Source organism: Ammospiza nelsoni, chromosome 19 (assembly GCF_027579445.1).
Source record: "Ammospiza nelsoni isolate bAmmNel1 chromosome 19, bAmmNel1.pri, whole genome shotgun sequence".
NCBI classification, from domain to species: domain Eukaryota; kingdom Metazoa; phylum Chordata; class Aves; order Passeriformes; family Passerellidae; genus Ammospiza; species Ammospiza nelsoni.
In genome coordinates, this window is record NC_080651.1 from 4,919,713 (window position 1) to 4,939,711 (window position 19,999).

At 44.9% G+C, this 19,999-nt stretch overlaps 1 protein-coding gene across 4 annotated transcripts in view; it reads left to right on the plus strand.

Moving 5' to 3' along the window:
- Positions 1 to 18,883, plus strand: part of LOC132081807 (myosin heavy chain, skeletal muscle, adult-like) — a 43,304-nt gene extending 24,421 nt beyond the window's left edge. The window contains exons 1-38 of one of the 4 annotated variants that reach the window (XM_059485732.1): positions 3,394 to 3,615; positions 3,704 to 3,847; positions 3,939 to 4,095; positions 6,001 to 6,028; positions 6,126 to 6,240; positions 6,326 to 6,418; positions 6,551 to 6,614; positions 6,711 to 6,809; positions 6,915 to 7,018; positions 7,118 to 7,256; positions 7,889 to 8,007; positions 8,105 to 8,254; positions 8,799 to 8,969; positions 9,526 to 9,839; positions 9,998 to 10,067; positions 10,315 to 10,402; positions 10,497 to 10,614; positions 10,951 to 11,074; positions 11,160 to 11,296; positions 11,401 to 11,656; positions 12,444 to 12,686; positions 12,793 to 12,969; positions 13,055 to 13,200; positions 13,288 to 13,378; positions 13,469 to 13,858; positions 14,011 to 14,137; positions 14,315 to 14,433; positions 14,892 to 15,088; positions 15,447 to 15,630; positions 15,716 to 15,881; positions 16,053 to 16,177; positions 16,325 to 16,633; positions 16,735 to 16,938; positions 17,203 to 17,328; positions 17,423 to 17,593; positions 17,684 to 17,788; positions 17,930 to 18,025; positions 18,592 to 18,883. In XM_059485732.1, the coding sequence (XP_059341715.1) occupies positions 3,409 to 3,615; positions 3,704 to 3,847; positions 3,939 to 4,095; positions 6,001 to 6,028; positions 6,126 to 6,240; positions 6,326 to 6,418; positions 6,551 to 6,614; positions 6,711 to 6,809; positions 6,915 to 7,018; positions 7,118 to 7,256; positions 7,889 to 8,007; positions 8,105 to 8,254; positions 8,799 to 8,969; positions 9,526 to 9,839; positions 9,998 to 10,067; positions 10,315 to 10,402; positions 10,497 to 10,614; positions 10,951 to 11,074; positions 11,160 to 11,296; positions 11,401 to 11,656; positions 12,444 to 12,686; positions 12,793 to 12,969; positions 13,055 to 13,200; positions 13,288 to 13,378; positions 13,469 to 13,858; positions 14,011 to 14,137; positions 14,315 to 14,433; positions 14,892 to 15,088; positions 15,447 to 15,630; positions 15,716 to 15,881; positions 16,053 to 16,177; positions 16,325 to 16,633; positions 16,735 to 16,938; positions 17,203 to 17,328; positions 17,423 to 17,593; positions 17,684 to 17,788; positions 17,930 to 18,025; positions 18,592 to 18,747 (5,829 nt within the window). In that variant the 5' untranslated portion in view covers positions 3,394 to 3,408 and the 3' untranslated portion in view covers positions 18,748 to 18,883. Of the gene's footprint in view, positions 1 to 3,393; positions 3,616 to 3,703; positions 3,848 to 3,938; positions 4,096 to 6,000; positions 6,029 to 6,125; positions 6,241 to 6,325; positions 6,419 to 6,550; positions 6,615 to 6,710; positions 6,810 to 6,914; positions 7,019 to 7,117; positions 7,257 to 7,888; positions 8,008 to 8,104; positions 8,255 to 8,798; positions 8,970 to 9,525; positions 9,840 to 9,990; positions 10,068 to 10,314; positions 10,403 to 10,496; positions 10,615 to 10,950; positions 11,075 to 11,159; positions 11,297 to 11,400; positions 11,657 to 12,443; positions 12,687 to 12,792; positions 12,970 to 13,054; positions 13,201 to 13,287; positions 13,379 to 13,468; positions 13,859 to 14,010; positions 14,138 to 14,314; positions 14,434 to 14,891; positions 15,089 to 15,446; positions 15,631 to 15,715; positions 15,882 to 16,052; positions 16,178 to 16,324; positions 16,634 to 16,734; positions 16,939 to 17,202; positions 17,329 to 17,422; positions 17,594 to 17,683; positions 17,789 to 17,929; positions 18,026 to 18,591 lie in introns of those variants that run through there. The other 3 variants (XM_059485731.1, XM_059485730.1, XM_059485729.1) reach the window with 3 other exon arrangements.
- The last annotated feature ends 1,116 nt before the right edge of the window (positions 18,884 to 19,999 follow it).

Here is a 19,999-nt window from a genome sequence, read left to right on the forward strand (position 1 = left end):
GTTTCAAGTAAGAGTTGTTACATACTTCCTCTGTCTGAATTCTATAAATAATAAATTTCATCCTTTTGCTCAAAGCAAAGCACTTCCTTATTTTTACAGACATGGGGATGCTGGGATTTTTAGCTGTTTAAATCTTACATGGTACATGTAAAACCATTATAATTTGCAACTACTTTTTCATTTTAGAATGTCTTTTATATCTCATCTTTCAGGGAAACCTGATTTAATATCCTTTAAATGTTTATCATATTAATATTTATCGTTGTAACATCTTTCTATCATTGGTATGTATCTCAAGGTTCTGGAGGTCACCTCAAATGCTTTATACATGAGCTGTATTTCAAGAGTTGATATATTGTCCATGAGGGAATGTGAGTTGCAATAGGTTTCTGCTTTTCTATTTTCAGTAACATCACCTTGGACTTACTTGCAACCGGTTGCAGGTTTTTGCCACATGGCACGGAAAATCCTTAGCAACTAATCTTTTAATAAAGAGATCAGTTTTGAGAAATACTTTTTTTCAGACAGGAAAAAAGCTTTTAGTTCGTAATGTGAAAATCAAATAATATTTCCTTTAGTATATATGAAACTGATTGTCTGACCCCGGCCTCTCTTACTAATTGGTACTCCTTCAATTTGCTTTTTGATGGGATACTTTCAAACATTTTTCTATTTGATATGCAGGGTTTTGTCAAAGTTTTTAGAAGAAAAAGTCTCTCTAGTTTCATACATAGTCATGATCTAAGAAAGCTCTTATATTCCAAAGGCCATGGTCAGTACTGCCATTAGGAGAAGTCTAAATATGACAGAGCCAACTCTAGAGAAGAAATCTTAATGAATTTTTAAAGTTAAAATTATTAAAATAAGTAATTTGGTTTATAAATTTAGTTAAAATATTCAAGGAAAGTTTTCTTACTGATAACAATGTTCAGAAAAATACCAATATTAGCTTTTGTAGCTTTTCTGTATTCAATGTTTGTTGTGACACTAGATTAAAAGGTTTGCAATGAAGAATTTTAGTCAATAATGGCATTCCCCCCCCCCCCCCAAATTCCAATCTTTGTCCAATGATCAATTTTTTTCTCTGTCTCTTTTGTGTTTCAGTTGCTGACAAGACAGTCTACCTGATGGTTCTGCACTCAGCAGAGCTGCTTTGACCCTGTGCTGTCCTTGAGTCAAAGTTGGGAATGAATTAGTGACCAAACCAGTGGATTTTCTTAGGGAATAAGGACAAACTCCTCCAACAAGGAGATGTGGCTGATAGCCCAGATGAAGTGCTTCTCTATCAGTGCAGCATTGTGGACAACAGACAGAAGGAGCTGGTAGCCACTGCCCAGACGGGCACTATGGCCTGATTGCTAGCACAGAAACTCGTTGGGGTGGACTGTATGATTGACGTGTGCTGTGAGTGACAGCTATGAAATATTTGGAAGGGAGAGATGAGGGAGTTGCCCTGATGAGATGCATTCCCACATCCTGAGGGAACTGACAGATGAAGTGGTTAAGCCACTACCCATCACACTTGACAAGTTGTGGTCGTCCGATAAGTTCCACTGACAGAAAAATCCCCGTTTTTAAAAAGGGGCAAAAGAAAGACCCAGGGATCTACAGGCTGGTCAGCTTCACCTCTCCACATGGCAAGATCATGGAGCAGATCCTTCTGGAAAATACGCTATGGTACATTGGCTGGATGATCACACACGAAGCCACAGTGGTCAATGGCTTGAATTTCAAGTGGAGACCAGTTACAAGTTGTGTCCCCTGGCAGGTTGTTTTGAAACCAGTGTTATATTTTAACACATTTATCAAGAGCATGGACAGTGGGGTTTAGGGCGCTGTCAGCAAGTTTGCTGATAACACCAAGCCATGTGCTGCAGTAAACACACTGGAGGGAAGATAGATTGTGGTTGGATAAAAGAGTGACGTTTTTTAAGAAAATGCCAGTGAGACACAGGCCCCAGAATACAGGAATGCCCCTGGAATCATTGGAACTGTGCAGGCTCAGGTTGAATGAGGCTTTGAGCAACCTGATCTAGTCAAAATTCCTACCCACAGCAGTGGTGTTGCACTAGAGGATTGTTTTAAGGTTCTTTGAACCCAAACCATTCTCTGATTTGTCCTCTAAGTTCTGTATGTCCATTGTGCAGACACAGGACTTCTGATGCCTCCCTGCACTCACAGTTTTACACAGATTGTTTCTGAGTTCCTCCTGTTCAGGGCAGAGGGTGTTTCCACCAGCTTCCCCCTGCCCTGCACAGGGAGCCCAGGGCTGAGCTCTGGTTTGGAACAGAAAGTTGCATGATCATCCTTGGAGCAAGATTTTCATGCCCACACCAGTGCTTGATGTTGGATATCTCCTTGGATCATATTTACTGACCTTGCCCTCTGCTCTTCGTTGAGCTTTACCCACTGAGCTCTTTTAACAATCAAAATGCCCATGACCAGGAGAAGAGCGTGTTTCAAGGAGCTTCAGTGACAGTGATATTTGTGATGCGATGGAAATGCTGGACTGAGGATTTCTCAGAGTAACACCACAGTCATGAAATAAAAATCTGCCTTGAGTACATGAAGCAACCATTGGAAATGCAGCAGTATAGCTAACTAGTCCTACATCCAAATTTTCCAAATGCCTCAACTAACTGAACTTCTGTCCTTATGTCTCTAGACAAATTATTTTTAGTCAATACATTCACAGCATTGGTAAGATACAAAACATTTCTAAATATATCTTATTAAATCAAATGACTATGCCATTAGTTCAGTTTGCCAGACAATGCCTTGCCAAAGAATGTTTGCCAAAAAATGTTTTGACCGAAGAAAGGGGAAGAATGCAGAGCACCTGCCAACCAGACTCTATAAAAGAGTCTTTGCAGTGCTCTGCCCTGTCTACTAGAAAAGTTTCAAGGTAAGTGCACTGGATCTAGCTACTAGATATTCCCATTATTGGATATTATGTGCATATATTTTTTTCCTTTGAAACTGGTTTCCAACTAAGTTTTTCCATCTGCATTTAAGGCTATAAAATTTATTCTATCTATACTTTGAAAAATTATTTTATACTAGAATAAAAAGGTTCTTTTAACATATTTCATATTCTCAAATATGACACTACAATTCATAAAGGCAAAGTAAAATCTGTACAGTAAGACAGAAAGACACAAATAAAATAAATTTTTACAAGGTTATTATATATTATTTAGGGATGAAACTATATTTTTCTCTTCTGGGTTTGAACCATTAAACACAAGGAAGGCAACTTTTGGTAGTTTTAGCAATTCTAGTAAGTGCTCAATTTTGATTCATTAGAAAAGCTGTCCTTGCAAGCAAGATACAAGTATGATCTATTCATGTTACATTTGTTTTCTTCCACAGGGTCCTCTGCTGATGTGCCTTCAGTAAACTGCAGCCATGACCTCTGCAGATGCTGAGTTAGCTTGTTTTGGGGAGGCAGCTCCTTACCTCCGAAAATCGGAGAAGGAGAGAATTGAGGCTCAGAACAAACCTTTCGATGCCAAGTCATCAGTCTTTGTGGTTCATCCCAAAGAATCCTTTGTGAAAGGCAAAATTGAGAGCAGGGAATCAGGCAAAGTCACTGTAAAGACTGAAGGGGGAGAGGTGAGTGAAAAACAAGGCTCAAGGGCAACATTTGATCTCCACTTTGAGATTTAAGTGACACGTGTGGATCTTTCTGGTTTTTTGGCAGACCCTGACCGTGAAAGAAGATCAAATCTTCTCCATGAACCCTCCCAAGTATGACAAAATCGAGGACATGGCCATGATGACCCACCTGCACGAACCCGCTGTGCTGTACAACCTCAAAGAGCGTTACGCAGCCTGGATGATCTACGTAAGTGGCAGCAGCAGCTTCCTCTGGGCAGCCTCAGGAGCTGCTGGGCCAGGCTCAGGGCAAGGCAACGTGCTGTGTCCCTTCCTTGCAGACCTACTCGGGTCTCTTCTGCGTCACTGTCAACCCCTACAAGTGGCTGCCGGTGTACAACCCCGAGGTGGTGTTGGCCTACCGAGGCAAGAAGCGCCAGGAGGCCCCTCCACACATCTTCTCCATCTCTGACAATGCCTATCAGTTCATGCTGACTGGTGAGTTTCATGATTTTCTTTAAAATCACTTGGCTGTAAACACTCACAAAGGAGAAAAAGTCTCCTGATGGCAAAGTAGATAATAGTGTTGTGGGAGTGCATTCTCTCTTGTCATTGGAAATGATGAAGACTTTCCTTTGGGTGAAGAGATCAGGTTAGAGATCATTTAGTCAAAGCTGACTTCCACAAGTTCATCCAACTGGGATGCACCTGCAAGTGCTGGAGGGCATCATATCTTGGCCTCTCATTCACCTTGGAATGGTCATGGCAGTCAGGAGATGTGTGTGAGGACTGGAAGAAAGCAAATGTCACAAGTCTTCAAAGAGGGCAAAAAGGAAGATCCATGGAACTACAGGCCTGTCGGCCTCACTTGAGTTTCAGAATGGCTTATCCTGGAGACTATCTGTAAAAATGCAGAATACAAGAATTTGATCATGAGTAGTCAGCATGGCTTCACCAAAGGGAAATTATGCTTAATCAACCTGATTTCTTTCTACAATGGGATAACTGCATTGAGATATGAGGGGAGAGCAATGGAAATTGTCTACCTGGATTTCAGCAAGGGTCCTGATGCTGTTTCCCTGATATCCTCATAGGCAAGCTCAGGGAGGGAGGGCAAAACAAGTGGATGATGAGCTGGATTGAAGACTGGTCTGAATGGCAACTCTCAAAGGGCTGGTTCTGAGCCTTCAACTGTTCAGCATTTTTTAAAATAATCTGGAAGTGATGAAAATATTTCTGATTTGACTAAGTTCTTAAGGTCAGCAAAAATGAAGTCTAATAACAAAGAATTTCAGGGGGACTTTATTACACTAAGTTCCTATTCTGTGAAATTGCAAGAAATTTTTGTGAACAGGAGTGTAAAATAAATGCCACAGGGAAAAAAAACTCACTGCCAAGAATTTTTGTAAGTATCTTCTAATATTGCTTCAAAATTTTGTCTGAAGCATCATAAATCTACAAAATAAAAAGCTGAAGCCTGGAGATCACTGAGAAAGAAACAGGGACCAAAACAGAAAGCATTGCTATATACAAGGGGTGTCTTGGTACCTGGTGTGTCATATGCATTTTCAGACTTCCTTCTTCACAAAAGAATGTAGTAAAGTGGAACAGGTAAAGAGGAAGATGAAAAGGTTTCCCAAAGGTAGGACAGGCTGTGCTGGTAAGTCTAGAAGGAAGATTTTTATTACTTTATAAAATTATGCATGGCAAAGATAAGATGAACAAAAAAGACAGAGTACATTATGAAACAAACTCGACACCAGAAACATATTTTTTCCTTCATCATTGAGTGGTTCAAAAATGGAGCATAAAAATGAGACACAAAAATAAATGAGCATGGGTTAAGAAAGCAGACAAAATTGTGGGAAACAAACTCAGCTCAAGCTATTGAAAAGAGATACATTAACTCTAGCTCTGGAAGTACCAAAATTTCAGTATTACAGAGAAGACTATGCTGATAAAGGTTCCTACATGTTTATGATGTTCCTGTAATTTTATTTCATCACCAATCAATTGGGATCCAACATAAAAACTATTTAGAGGGTCTTGTGGACTGATCAGGAATGGTTGTTCCTATGTAGTAAGGATTATGAGAAGCACATGCTTCACTTCAATTCAGCTTACTGATAGACCATTTAATCAGTAACTCTACAAAATGGATCCTTAGTTGAAATCATTTGACATAAACAAAATGAAGAGTATGACATGAAGGGAATATCCAGAAAAAGAATTGCATGTATGCTACACCAGACACCATTGGAGGTTAGAGATGTAAACATCCCAGCTGAGGCTGGGAACATGAAAATATTCAAAATGGGTGAAGGCATATAGGCTTATGAAAGAAATCAGCTGCCAATTGCCAGTGCATTAAAAAAAATATCTTCTTTTCTGCCTTGTTCACAGATCGGGAGAACCAGTCCATCCTGATCACGTAGGTACCCCCCTGCGCGGGTCCCTGCAGGGCTGCCCGGTGCCAGGGCCCCTCCTGCCTGACCACGCACCCTCTGCTTCTCTCTTGGCTTTGGCAGCGGAGAATCCGGGGCCGGGAAGACTGTGAACACCAAGCGTGTCATCCAGTACTTTGCAACAATTGCAGCCAGTGGAGAGAAGAAAAAGGAAGAACAAACATCAGGCAAAATGCAGGTGAGTCAGGAGGGACAGACTGAATGCTTGGCCTGTCATTGCCCTGTCAACCCAACACAGTGACTGAATAATGATGTCCCTGCAGGGAACGCTTGAGGATCAAATCATCAGCGCCAACCCACTGCTGGAGGCCTTTGGAAACGCCAAGACCGTGAGGAACGACAACTCTTCACGCTTTGTGAGTTCTTGCTTTGGATAATATGTCTCCCCCTGCTCATGGCAACGCCCTTGATGCCTGAAGAGTTCTTCATGCAAAGGGGACATCAGCAGAACACATCCAGGCTGACCTGCTGCTGCTTCTGCTTCACAGGGCAAATTCATCAGAATCCATTTTGGTGCCACAGGCAAACTGGCTTCTGCTGACATTGAAACTTGTAAGAGATTCTCCTGGACTGCTCCCATCCCTTCCCAAATTCCCATCTCCATGTACACTCCCACAAGTGCCTAACTCTTTCTACCATCCTTGCCAGATCTGCTGGAGAAGTCCAGAGTCACTTTCCAGCTCAAGGCGGAAAGGAGCTACCACATCTTTTATCAGATTATGTCCAACAAGAAGCCGGAGCTAATTGGTAGGAAAAAGCATTATGACTTTTTGGGGTTGATCACTTAGGAACAGCTCCCTCTCTTACCTGTTGGCAAAAGTAAACCTATGCTTTGCCTTTTCCTATTTGCAGACATGCTCCTCATTACCACCAACCCCTACGATTTCCACTTTGTGAGTCAAGGGGAGGTCACTGTGCCCAGCATTGATGACCAGGAGGAGCTGATGGCTACAGATGTAAGTAACACAGTAACAAGGTACCTAGAGAGCACGTCTTGAGGGTTACATCTCTGACCCACTAAGGACACATCTTTGAATTCATTATTTTGACTGCAGAGTGCCATTGACATCCTGGGCTTCACTGCAGATGAGAAAACGGCCATCTACAAGCTGACAGGGGCTGTCATGCACTATGGGAACCTGAAGTTCAAGCAGAAGCAACGAGAGGAGCAGGCAGAGCCTGATGGCACAGAAGGTACCAGCAAATCCAGGGACTGATTTGTGCCCTTCTCTGCCTCCAGAGGTGATATGTTAGCCTCCAGAGGCACACTGCAGTGGCCTGAGTCCCCACATACCACAGAGAGAATTTCTTTTTTGCCCCTGCTCCCTCTAACTGCAGAGGTGCTTTCCTAGTCATGGGAAGTCCCATTATTTTATTCAATGGTGGCTCCCCAGAATCATGCTGCCTGAAAGCAGAAACTTCAATTTCAACACAGGATATCTCTCTCTCTCTTGAAAACATCCAAGCACTAATAGACACTGATGGGCAATTGTGCTTTCTTAGAAATAACTCCTGCAAACTGTGCTACCCACAAATCCCCTTCCCACAGAAAGAGAATATGCCTTGCCTTATGTCCTGCTAGTGGCTTTTGGTTGTTCTTCTGGGAAATTCCAGGTTCAAGCTCTTCCTATCCAAGCCATACTTGTTCTTGCCTTCAAAGACCACCATCAGTAGTGTCCAGAATTTGCATTGCTTCACAGGCCTTCAATATGGAATGAGACAAATCCTCTTCCATTCCTAGAACATGAACAGCAAAGTTGTTCACAACACATGAAGTACAGAGATGGTCCATGAACAAAGGCTTTTCTCTCTCTCCCCACCTCTAGTGGCTGACAAGGCTGCCTACCTAACGGGCCTCAACTCAGCTGAATTTCTCAAGGCCTTGTGTTACCCCCGAGTCAAGGTTGGGAATGAATACGTGACCAAAGGTCAAAACGTGACACAGGTAACATCTGACAGTCAAAAATGCACAGCTGGAAGGACCATGTCACATTTTTCTTTGCCCCTCAGAGGTAATTCCAATCCTGTCTCCTCTGCTGTAGGTGAACAATTCAGTGGGTGCCCTGGCCAAGGCAATGTTTGAGAAGATGTTCCTGTGGATGGTTGTTCGTATCAACCAACAGCTGGACACGAAGCAGCCCAGGCAGTACTTCATTGGTGTCCTGGACATTGCTGGCTTTGAGATCTTTGATGTAAGGAGCAAGGGTTTGACAACACAGTCAAGCAATGGGCAAGGAGGGCTCAGGAGGACACAGGAACACACAGAGAGCACTAAGGCTCACACAGCTATGAGCCAAAGGGTGGATGCTCTTGTAGAGGCAGTGGTCTGGCAAGTTCACAGTGTGTTTCCTGTTCTGTGAATGCAGTGATGATGCAAGGACTTCTGTGTCAGAACACAACCCCCCAGATTTTTCTTCTGAGACCTGGGAAATTCTTGGGTGGGAGACTCGGGAGGTTTCTACCATCCAGCAGCTCGGAGAACTGACACCATGGGGCTACTGAGCTTACCAAAGACTTGCAGCTGAGTACCACAGTGAAAAAGAATTGACACTTTTGGCTTGATTTGCAAAGTAATAATGAAAGTGTCCTTCAAAAGTGTCAGAGTAGAAACACATATTGGTATAGTAGGGTCGGGAGCGGTATTTCAACTTCAAACAGCCTTAGGAGAATGGCAGCAAAGGCCTGCGTGTTTTGGCACACCTTGAGAACCTGTGCACCTTTCCTTGCTTTGGGCAGTTCAACAGCTTTGAGCAGCTGTGCATCAACTTCACCAATGAGAAACTGCAACAGTTCTTCAACCACCACATGTTCGTGCTGGAGCAGGAGGAGTACAAGAAGGAGGGCATTGAATGGGAGTTCATTGACTTTGGCATGGACCTGGCTGCCTGCATTGAGCTCATTGAGAAGGTACCTTTCCCTTGCATGATATGATGGCTGTTGGAATTCTGTGATGTTTCTGAGGCACAGTCAGATCCAAAGTCCACAGACAAATTTGAGAAATAAATATCATATCACCTGACCTCACCAAAGTACAAAGCCCCTTGTAGCTGCTTTTCCCCATATTTTTCTCTTTATTATTGCTTCCCCAATTCTACAACCAATTCTCATGTGAGCTGGATAGACATTCCTACCAGTTCCACGAAGATAGGCTGCAGGGAGGCAAGGGATGGCAGAAATAAAGTCTTTGACTGAGGACAACTCGTGGTAAACCCAGGCTTTCATCCAGGATGAGATGCTGCCAATAGTACAACCAGACTTTGATGTTCATAGCACTGGTTTCTTGTCATTGTCATAGAGTCACAGAACGTTTTGGGTAGGAAGGGACCATAAAGAACATTTTGTTCCAATCCCCTACCATGGTGGGAGACTCCTTCCACTAGACCAGGCAGAAGAACATCCCATCTAATGTGACGTTGAACATTTCCATTAACCTTCCCTTGTAACTTCTTGTGATTTCTCCCAGCCCATGGGCATCTTCTCCATCCTGGAAGAGGAGTGCATGTTCCCCAAGGCAACTGACACCTCTTTCAAGAACAAGCTCTATGACCAGCACCTGGGCAAGTCCAACAACTTCCAGAAGCCCAAGCCTGCCAAAGGCAAGGCTGAGGCCCACTTCTCCCTGGTGCACTATGCTGGCACAGTGGACTACAACATCACTGGGTGGCTGGAGAAGAACAAGGACCCTCTGAATGAAACTGTCATAGGGTTGTACCAGAAATCATCTGTGAAGACCCTGGCTTTACTCTTTGCCAACTATGGTGGAGCAGATGCGGGTGCGTTTTCTGCAAATGTTATTTTTATTATGGCATGGTTTTCTTAGAATTAAAGCTAAAACCACAAGGAATATAAAGTGGATTTGTGTTTTGTAGTATCCAGTGTTTATTGCTCATAATAAATAATGTTTCTTTTTCTTTTCTGTGACTTTCAGAGGCTAGTGGTGGTGGTGGCAAGAAGGGAGGCAAGAAGAAGGGTTCTTCCTTCCAGACTGTCTCAGCTCTTTTCAGAGTAAGAGCAGAATTCATTTCCTCATTAAAATATCTACTTAAATAACATAGGAGTTCAGTAAATTGCAGTCAGAAGACAACCTGTATTCACTAAGAGTCAGATGCATATTTATAAAATTTTTACACCAACATAATTATGTATTTCCTATAGCTGAAGATCCAGAAAGACTAATTTTTTTAATGCACATCATAAATAGGCATGGGGTTCTTACTAGGTTAAGCCTGAACTCTTCCTTTTAATCTCACAGGAAAATCTGAACAAGCTGATGGCTAACTTGAGAAGCACTCACCCCCATTTTGTGCGCTGTATCATCCCCAATGAAACTAAAACACCTGGTAAGGCAAGCCAAGGGGAAGAAAGCTTGAGCAGCAGAAGCTCTTCTCCTGAGTGTCAAACAGCAGGGTGGTCACTAATGGTGGTATTTGTCAGGTGCCATGGAGCACGAGCTGGTGCTGCACCAGCTGCGCTGTAACGGCGTGCTGGAAGGGATCAGGATCTGCAGGAAAGGGTTCCCCAGCAGAGTCCTTTATGCTGACTTCAAACAGAGGTGAGAGCTCTCAACCTTTCTGCCAACTCAGAGCAAGCTGAAGAGACTAATCATCTTAACAATCTTTACATTTTACATTGTCATGTTTTGTTGGGAATTTATGATTTATTTTATGCTGATTGTGAGGAGTCACTTGGACTCTTAATTAATGGTATGAATGGTTCTTGCACTCTCTTGCAATGTCTTTCATGTCTTTCACTGTTTTGAAAGAATGCATTCTTGTGATATTATTCATGAACATGATATTATTTTGCTGTTGCTGAGTAGGCAGTGACGTTCAATCACAGTGATGGTTTCAGAACTGTTGATTTCTTAATGTTATGCTTTCTCCTACAGATACAGAGTACTTAATGCCAGTGCTATTCCAGAAGGTCAGTTCATGGATAACAAGAAGGCTTCAGAGAAGCTCCTTGGGTCCATTGATGTTGACCACACCCAGTACAGATTTGGGCACACCAAGGTAGAATGAAGTTCTGTATTAAAATATAGTGTGCCCCAGTAATGCACTACCAACACTGATGTACTACAATCTTGCCTTTCTCAAGGTGTTCTTCAAAGCTGGACTGATAGGTGTGCTAGAGGAGATGAGAGATGAGAAACTGGCAGAGATTATGACCATGATACAAGCCAGGTCCAGAGGCTTCCTGATGAGAGTGGAGTACCAGAGAATGGTGGAGCGGAGGTAGATACATCTCCCTCATTTGTTATGTTCTAATGGTAGCTGGCAAATTGAGACAAAATTCACCAAACACAGGATATTCAATAACCATGTGGATTTGTTTTCAGGGACTCCATCTTCTGCATCCAGTACAATGTTCGCTCATTCATGAATGTCAAACACTGGCCATGGATGAAGCTCTTCTTCAAGATCAAGCCATTGCTGAAGAGTGCAGAGTCTGAGAAAGAAATGGCCAACATGAAGCAAGAATTTGAGAAAACCAAGGAAGAGCTTGCAAAGTCTGAGGCAAAGCGGAAGGAGCTGGAAGAGAAAATGGTGGCCCTGGTGCAGGAGAAAAATGACCTGCAGCTCCAAGTGCAGGCTGTGAGTATCACTGTTCATTTTCCTCTGGAAAAAGAATGATGTACTGTCAGAATGCTTCTTGTCCTGCAAAAAGACTTAAAGGAATTAATGGGTAGAAGAAAACAGTCTAAATCACACACTCTGAGGCGCTTTAATGTTGAGTAAACAGGCACCAGCAGGGGAATAGTGAGACTGCTGGCTGACCCATATGGCACTCACCATTACTGTTGTGTGAGGAAAGAGCCACGTAGCACCAGACAATGTGTATTGAACAGCGGAGAACATGGAGATCGAAGAGAAATAATTTTCAAACCAGTGTTTCTGTCTAACACTGTAAAAGCAAACCTGAGAATAACCTACTTTTTCTCCAAACTCAATAAGGAAAACACAATTTGACCAAAAAAACCCAAATCTTTCTGCACTGAAGTATTGTCATAAAACTTCTATTGCTGAAATACTATAAAGTTAACTAGTCAATTAAACAGAAGAAGATATTGCATATTTTTACCATGAGAAAACTACTCCAAGCCATTACTGCTGCTGAAACTAGAAACTGAAGTAACCCCTATTTCATTCTGCTTGTGAGTGTTATCAGGCATTCTCATAGCTAGTCACCCTGGGAGACATATTTAGGAGACAAAAAACTTTGGAATAAATATTGAATTCCAAATGACAAGGCTTACCAGTAGACACCACTCAAGATCCCTCTGTTACTGGAATTGAATGTCATGTTCAGCTGTTACTCAGTAATAAAAGAGTAGAGAAAGTTCAAAACATCAGAACCCACAAATTTCTGTCTGTCCACCAGGAAGCAGATAGCTTGGCTGATGCTGAGGAAAGGTGCGACCAGCTCATCAAAAACAAAATCCAGCTGGAAGCCAAAATTAAGGAGCTGACAGAAAGGGCTGAAGAAGAAGAGGAAATCAATGCTGAGCTGACAGCCAAGAAGAGGAAGCTGGAGGATGAATGTTCAGAGCTGAAGAAAGATATTGATGACCTTGAGCTAACACTGGCCAAGGTGGAGAAGGAAAAACATGCCACTGAAAACAAGGTATGAGGTAGAACCTGTCACTCACACTCAAGAAAATGGGTTGTGTGCCATTGCAGGACATCTATAGCTAGTTCCTTTATTTATATTTGCTCCCTTCTTCTCAAAGGTGAAAAACCTGACAGAGGAGATGGCAGCTCTGGATGAGACAATTGCCAAGCTGACAAAGGAGAAGAAAGCCCTCCAAGAGGCGCATCAGCAGACCCTGGATGACCTGCAGGCAGAGGAAGACAAAGTCAATACTCTGACCAAAGCCAAGACCAAGCTGGAACAGCAAGTGGATGATGTAAGCACACAGATATAGAGCAGGAAGAGGACAGGTATGGAGTCCAAACTGGCTGGCAGAGCCCTGATGGTCTTGTTGTGTTTAGCTGGAAGGGTCCCTCGAGCAAGAGAAGAAACTGCGCATGGACCTGGAGAGAGCAAAGAGGAAACTGGAAGGAGACCTGAAGCTGGCCCAGGACAGCATCATGGATTTGGAGAATGATAAGCAGCAGCTGGATGAGAAACTGAAGAAGTAAGTGTGCCTCTGGGGCACCTGAGTGCTGGGCTGCAGCACTTGTCTTGTTTCTTTGTGCTCTAACACGGTTCACTTGTCCCAAAGGAAAGACTTTGAAATCAGCCAGATCCAGAGCAAGATCGAGGATGAACAGGCCCTGGGCATGCAATTTCAGAAGAAGATCAAGGAGCTGCAGGCAAGTCTCTGTGCCTTTTGCCCTGCCTTGCTCAGGCTCAGCTCAGGCAGGAGGAGGGCACAGCTGTGAAGGGTCCCTGCTGTTCTGCAGGCCCGCATTGAGGAGCTGGAGGAGGAGATTGAGGCAGAGCGAACCTCTCGCGCTAAAGCAGAGAAGCATCGCGCTGACCTGTCCAGGGAGCTGGAGGAGATCAGCGAGCGCCTGGAAGAAGCAGGAGGGGCCACAGCAGCTCAGGTGGAGATGAACAAGAAGCGTGAGGCAGAGTTCCAGAAGATGCGCCGTGACCTGGAAGAGGCCACGCTGCAGCACGAAGCCACGGCTGCTGCCCTGCGCAAGAAGCACGCGGACAGCACAGCTGAGCTGGGCGAGCAGATTGACAACCTGCAACGCGTGAAGCAGAAGCTGGAGAAGGAGAAGAGTGAGCTGAAGATGGAGATTGATGACTTGGCCAGCAACATGGAGTCTGTCTCCAAAGCCAAGGTATGGAGTTGCAGGAGAAAATGCTCACAGGGACAAAGTGTGGCACAAAAGCTGCCTCTGCAACACTCATTCCCAGAAACAAAATCTTCACACTGACAATAAGGCAGAGTGCAGATCATCATCTCTTTTCCTTTCCTGTGTTTCCTCTCTAGGCCAACCTGGAGAAGATGTGTCGCACGCTGGAAGATCAGCTGAGTGAGCTTAAAACTAAGGAGGAGCAGAATCAGCGCATGATCAACGACCTCAATACACAAAGAGCTCGTCTGCAGACAGAGTCAGGTGAGACATCCTCATTCCCAAATTTCAGTTGCAGTACCTGCACGCCCTGAGTGAGCCAGAGAGTTCAAGGTGGCAACTGGTATAAGTTCTCCAGGCCATTACAGGTTACATGGCTTTACAAGCAGAAGGTGTCTTAGGAGTAACAATCTACTTCCTTTTTTTCCTTTCCTTTTCCAGGTGAATTTTCCCGCCAGGTGGAGGAGAAAGATGCTCTGATCTCTCAGCTGTCTAGGGGCAAGCAAGGATTTACCCAACAGATTGAGGAACTCAAGAGACATCTAGAGGAAGAAATCAAGGTCTGGAAATACCCCACTATCCACAGCCTACATCACCCCCAAAAACATCTGCAGAATACTGACTTGCGCTAGAGACTGCTTCAGTGTTCTTTCCCCAAACACACATAGGACTGGAGGGAATAGCACTAATGCACAGCCTCTCACTCTTCCTCTAGAGAGGGAAGGAAGCACAATATTTTAGGTGCTGGAGGAAGTAATCCACAAGGTTTCCATGAAATTCTGATGATCCTCTCTGAGACAGGATTCAGCCATGTGTTTAAACAAGCAGCAGATTACTATCCCCAGTGGAGCCATCACTAATGCTTCCTGATGCTCCAGAATATGTCAACGAGTGCTTCACCAGCTCCAAGCTATACATTTGCCCAAATAGAGTTTCATTCAGTTTTCACTTTCAAGTTCAGAGTCAAGAGGGATTTAAAGATAAGTATTCAAGTTTGCCAAACCCAATGTCCCCACAGGCCAAGAACGCCCTGGCCCATGCCCTGCAGTCTGCTCGTCATGACTGTGACTTGCTCCGGGAACAATATGAGGAGGAGCAGGAGGCCAAGGCAGAGCTTCAGCGAGCCATGTCCAAGGCCAACAGTGAAGTGGCCCAGTGGAGAACCAAATACGAGACGGACGCGATTCAGCGCACGGAGGAGCTTGAGGAGGCCAAGTACGTGGGGAAGCAGAATGGGAAATGACGGGAGAAGACTGAAAATAGTCACGGGAAATTTGAATCTCTGAGGGTATAATGTGTGTATAAAGGCAAGGATAATAGTGTATCTGTAAAAAAAAGGAGAAAGAGGGAGGAAGAGAAAAAGAGAGATTGGAACTAGAAAACATAGTCATTAGAAGTGATAAGGCATGTCTAATCGTCCCTAGGTGAAAGGACACAAAAAAGGATAAATCCTTAAATATCTGTGAAAAGTGCTTGGCTAAAAACCCTCAAATAGAAAAACCTGTGCTCTTATGACATTATAGAACTGACAAGCTTCCAAGCTCTAAAATGCAACTGTGCTTGTCTCCTTCAGGAAGAAGCTGGCCCAGCGCCTGCAGGATGCAGAGGAGCATGTTGAGGCTGTCAATGCCAAATGTGCCTCCCTGGAAAAGACAAAGCAGAGGCTGCAGAATGAAGTGGAGGACCTGATGATTGACGTGGAGAGATCCAATGCTGCCTGTGCTGCTCTGGATAAGAAGCAGAAGAACTTTGACAAGGTCTTTTGGCCTCCACACCAGCACTCCTGGTCAGAGCAGGGCCCTGTGATGGCCACAGCCCTACTCACCCCCCGTTTCTCTTCAGATCCTGGCAGAATGGAAGCAGAAGTATGAGGAAACGCAGGCTGAGCTGGAGGCCTCGCAGAAGGAGTCGCGCTCTCTGAGCACGGAGCTGTTCAAGATGAAGAATGCCTATGAGGAGTCCTTGGACCACCTGGAAACAATGAAGCGGGAGAACAAGAACTTGCAGCGTAAGTCCCTGGCCCTCTGCTCCTCCCTGGCCTTTCTCACTATCAGCCATTCCCACCATTGTTCATGGCTCTGTGCCTGCAGGTCTGCAGAGATGCCTGTCCCCTTGGTGGGGCAGAGCCCTTCCCACTCTGCTCTGTGCCTGACCATGCCATTGATCTTTGCTCCCACAGAGGAAATTTCCGACCTCACGGAGCAGATTGCGGAGGGAGGAAAGGCCATTCATGAGCTGGAGAAAGTGAAGAAGCAGATTGAGACAGAGAAATCCGAACTGCAAGCGTCCCTGGAGGAAGCTGAGGTACAGACAAGGCTAATTAATAATGGCCCCACCACGAGTATGGGTGTAGGCCTTTGGAGAGAGAGCAGGATCTAAGCCTTCCTTTCATATGGAACTGCATGAAAGATTATTTTGAAAGTAAAACATTCTTTGTGCTGAATTGTGCAGGCCTCCCTGGAACATGAGGAGGGGAAGATCCTGCGCCTGCAGCTTGAACTCAACCAAGTGAAGTCTGAGATTGATAGGAAGATAGCAGAGAAAGATGAGGAGATTGACCAGCTGAAGAGGAACCACCTCAGAATTGTGGACTCGATGCAGAGCACCCTGGATGCTGAGATCAGGAGCAGGAATGAAGCCCTGAGGCTGAAGAAGAAGATGGAGGGAGACCTGAATGAAATGGAGATCCAGCTGAGCCATGCCAACCGCCAGGCTGCAGAGGCACAGAAGAACCTGAGGAACACCCAGGCTGTGCTCAAGGTCCGTTCAGCAGAGCTACAAAAAGAGAAATGCGATTCATGACATTTTTACCATTCAAGCACCCACTGATGCCTGGTAATCCCCCTTGTCTCCCTTTCCAGGACACTCAGCTGCACCTGGACGATGCTCTCAGGACACAGGATGACCTGAAGGAGCAGGTGGCCATGGTGGAGCGCAGAGCAAACCTGCTGCAGGCTGAAGTTGAGGAGCTCCGGGCAGCCCTGGAGCAGACGGAGCGGTCGAGGAAATTGGCTGAGCAGGAGCTTCTGGATGCCACTGAACGTGCACAGCTCCTCCACACCCAGGTCAGGCACTGCTGGAAATTTTTCCCATTCACAGGTTATAACAAAGACTGAAATTGTTATTCATCTTTTAAGTGATTCCTGTGTAAACATTTGAAGAAATGTGCTGCAATATGTCCCCTCCGTCCAGCCCTCAATATCTGGTTTACTGCTGTGGTGCTAAAGAAGTCTCTTCCACTAAAGTCTTTCCTAAACTACAGCCACATTTTCAGGCCTTGATGTGGAGGCGTTTGTGACAGTAGGAATCTTGTCTTTCCTGTTGCACAGAACACCAGCCTGATCAACACCAAGAAGAAGCTGGAAACAGACATTTCCCAGATCCAGAGTGAAATGGAGGATACCATCCAGGAAGCCCGCAATGCTGAGGAGAAGGCCAAGAAGGCCATCACAGATGTGAGTTGGACACTCCTGGCATTGCTGATGGTGAATGTACTCTCCCCAAAATATCTCCAGCCCCAAAATGGCTTTGACCTTTTGCTCTGATCAGGCGGCCATGATGGCAGAAGAGCTGAAGAAGGAGCAGGACACCAGTGCCCACCTGGAGAGGATGAAGAAGAACCTGGACCAGACAGTGAAGGACCTGCAGCACCGTCTGGAAGAGGCCGAGCAGCTGGCACTGAAGGGAGGGAAGAAGCAGATCCAGAAGCTGGAGGCCAGGGTGTGTAGGGCTGGGGCTGTGCCTGAGGGATGTGTCCCTCCTTGGAGAGACATTGGCAGGGCAGCTGCAGGGCTGGGCTTGTCCTTGCAGGTGCGGGAGCTGGAAGGGGAGGTTGATGCTGAGCAGAAGCGCAGCGCTGAAGCCGTGAAGGGTGTGCGCAAGTACGAGCGCAGGGTGAAGGAACTCACCTACCAGGTAAGGCAGGAGCTCTCCTGCTCTCACTGGGCCTTCTCACAGTGAGTCACATTTTGCACACACCATCCCCAAGGGGAATTGTTAACCTCACGTGATGCAAAATCGGAATTGACTCTCTAATCTTTTTACCAACTGCTTTAGTCTGAGGAAGACAGGAAGAATGTGCTGAGGCTGCAGGATCTGGTGGACAAGTTGCAAATGAAAGTGAAATCCTACAAGAGACAAGCTGAGGAGGCTGTAAGTATCGCTTGGAGAAAGGGCAAAGCCCACATTCCATTGGGGCAAGATACACATTGTATAAGTCTGAATACCAGGAGAGGGGTATGAAAGAAACTCCTGAGACACAACTTGTTGGCCATGCTGCTTTCTTATTGTTTGTCAAGGCCTTGGTGAGCTCTGGGCACTCTGCAGTCAGGGACATTCATTAAGGGAAGATCTGCAGCCTTTTTCACACAGGAGTCTTGAGTAAACAAACCAGGGGCCACACCCAGTGACTGACGAGTTCCTTAATCTCTGCTAATAATAAGCAGCAGAAGGTTTCCAATAACTCATACAGAGAAATAGTGTGAGAATAAGTACAGAAATGATAAATTGAAGGGTGAAATTGCTCCTCACATGTGACACAGTCCTGGTGGAGCTTGTCCCAGTAGGGTCCTGAGAAGGGATGAGGAGCTCTGTGTGAAGCTGATGTGTGAGCAGTGGCAGGAGGGTGTTGGAGATTTGCAGCCCCACAAGGCTGACTTGCAGCAGGAATGCAGCCCCTGCTCTGGGCTCCTCACCCCTGACTCCCTCTCCCCACACAGGAGGAGCTGTCCAATGTGAACCTGTCCAAGTTCCGCAAGATCCAGCACGAGCTGGAGGAGGCCGAGGAGCGGGCTGACATTGCAGAGTCACAGGTCAACAAGCTCCGAGCCAAGAGCCGTGACATTCACGGCAAGAAGATAGAAGAGGAAGAGTGAGGATGTCATGAGGCATTAGAGTGACCTGAGGGCTGCACAAAATGTGCACTCTCTGTCATTTCCTTATTTCTGCAATTTTTGTTTCAACCATTTTAATGTCTAGAGAATAAATCCTGTAGATTCGTTTGTGTGCATACCATGAGCAGTGCTTTCATTTCTTTCTGGTTTTATTGGTTAAACCTTTTTTACCATTTTTGGTACAGTTTTGCACAGTTTTTTCTTACAGTCCACATGTACCTATGTCTCAGTGCAGCTTTGTTGTCATCTTGTTCCTGACTACTTATCCCTTCTTTTTTTCTTAGTGACTGAGGTGTGACTAGAAAAATAACATCATATGAAGAGAAATCAAGGACAATAATTCCTGATTGTGAGTTCCGCAAGTTCTTCCTACTGGTATACCCCAGACAAATCTTATATTATATTTATCCTTAGGGGACCTCAGCACTTTCCAGCTTGTGATTGTCAGGTGTGAGATACTCCTTTTGCTGGCCTCTGAGAGTGATTTATAGAGTGGTAATAACCCAAAAAAGTTCATGGTTTTTTTTTTTCTGAAGCTGACAGAAAGTAGCCTTTAGTCTCCACTAATTTTTTTCCTTTAATGTAATTAGAGGACCATGAAGAGTATCACATCCCCTTGAATTAAAACTGGAGAAGGTTGTTGACAGTTCTGTGAGATTTCCTTTAGTTTTTATAAATTAGATCAGTGTCTAAAAAAGCTGAATTTCTGCCACACTACTTTCTGAAACACTGGCCTGTCTTGGGGAATTTTTCTTTCATGATAAGAAAGATCAGCTGTTTAATGCGGTGTTTTCCTTACTTCTTGTCGTAGAAACTCAATACCCACATCAGGACCTTTTCTCACTAGCCTATGGCAGGAGAGGTCAGAGAAGACAGTAGGGAAGACTCATTTTGCAGTAGTCCAGCAGTGAAAGATAAACAGATTAGTAGCTTTCATTTCATTAGTAGCTGTTTAGATGAATGGTTTTCCATTCAGTGTGCAAAAGAAGCAATAAAGAAGTTGGGCAATTAAATGGCAGATTCTGAGCCTGAGCAGAGAACCACATAAACTGACCATGAAGACTTGATTGCAGGGGGAGAAAGTTACCATGTTCAGTCCCAGGCCCTGCCTCCTAGGGCGGAGTACACTGAATTCCCAGGGAGCACTGGACCAAGCTCATGTAACACCTCCAGGGACAGAACTGGTATGGGGAACTGAGGACAGGTGGTTTATGTCCTTCCAAAAGGAGCAGTC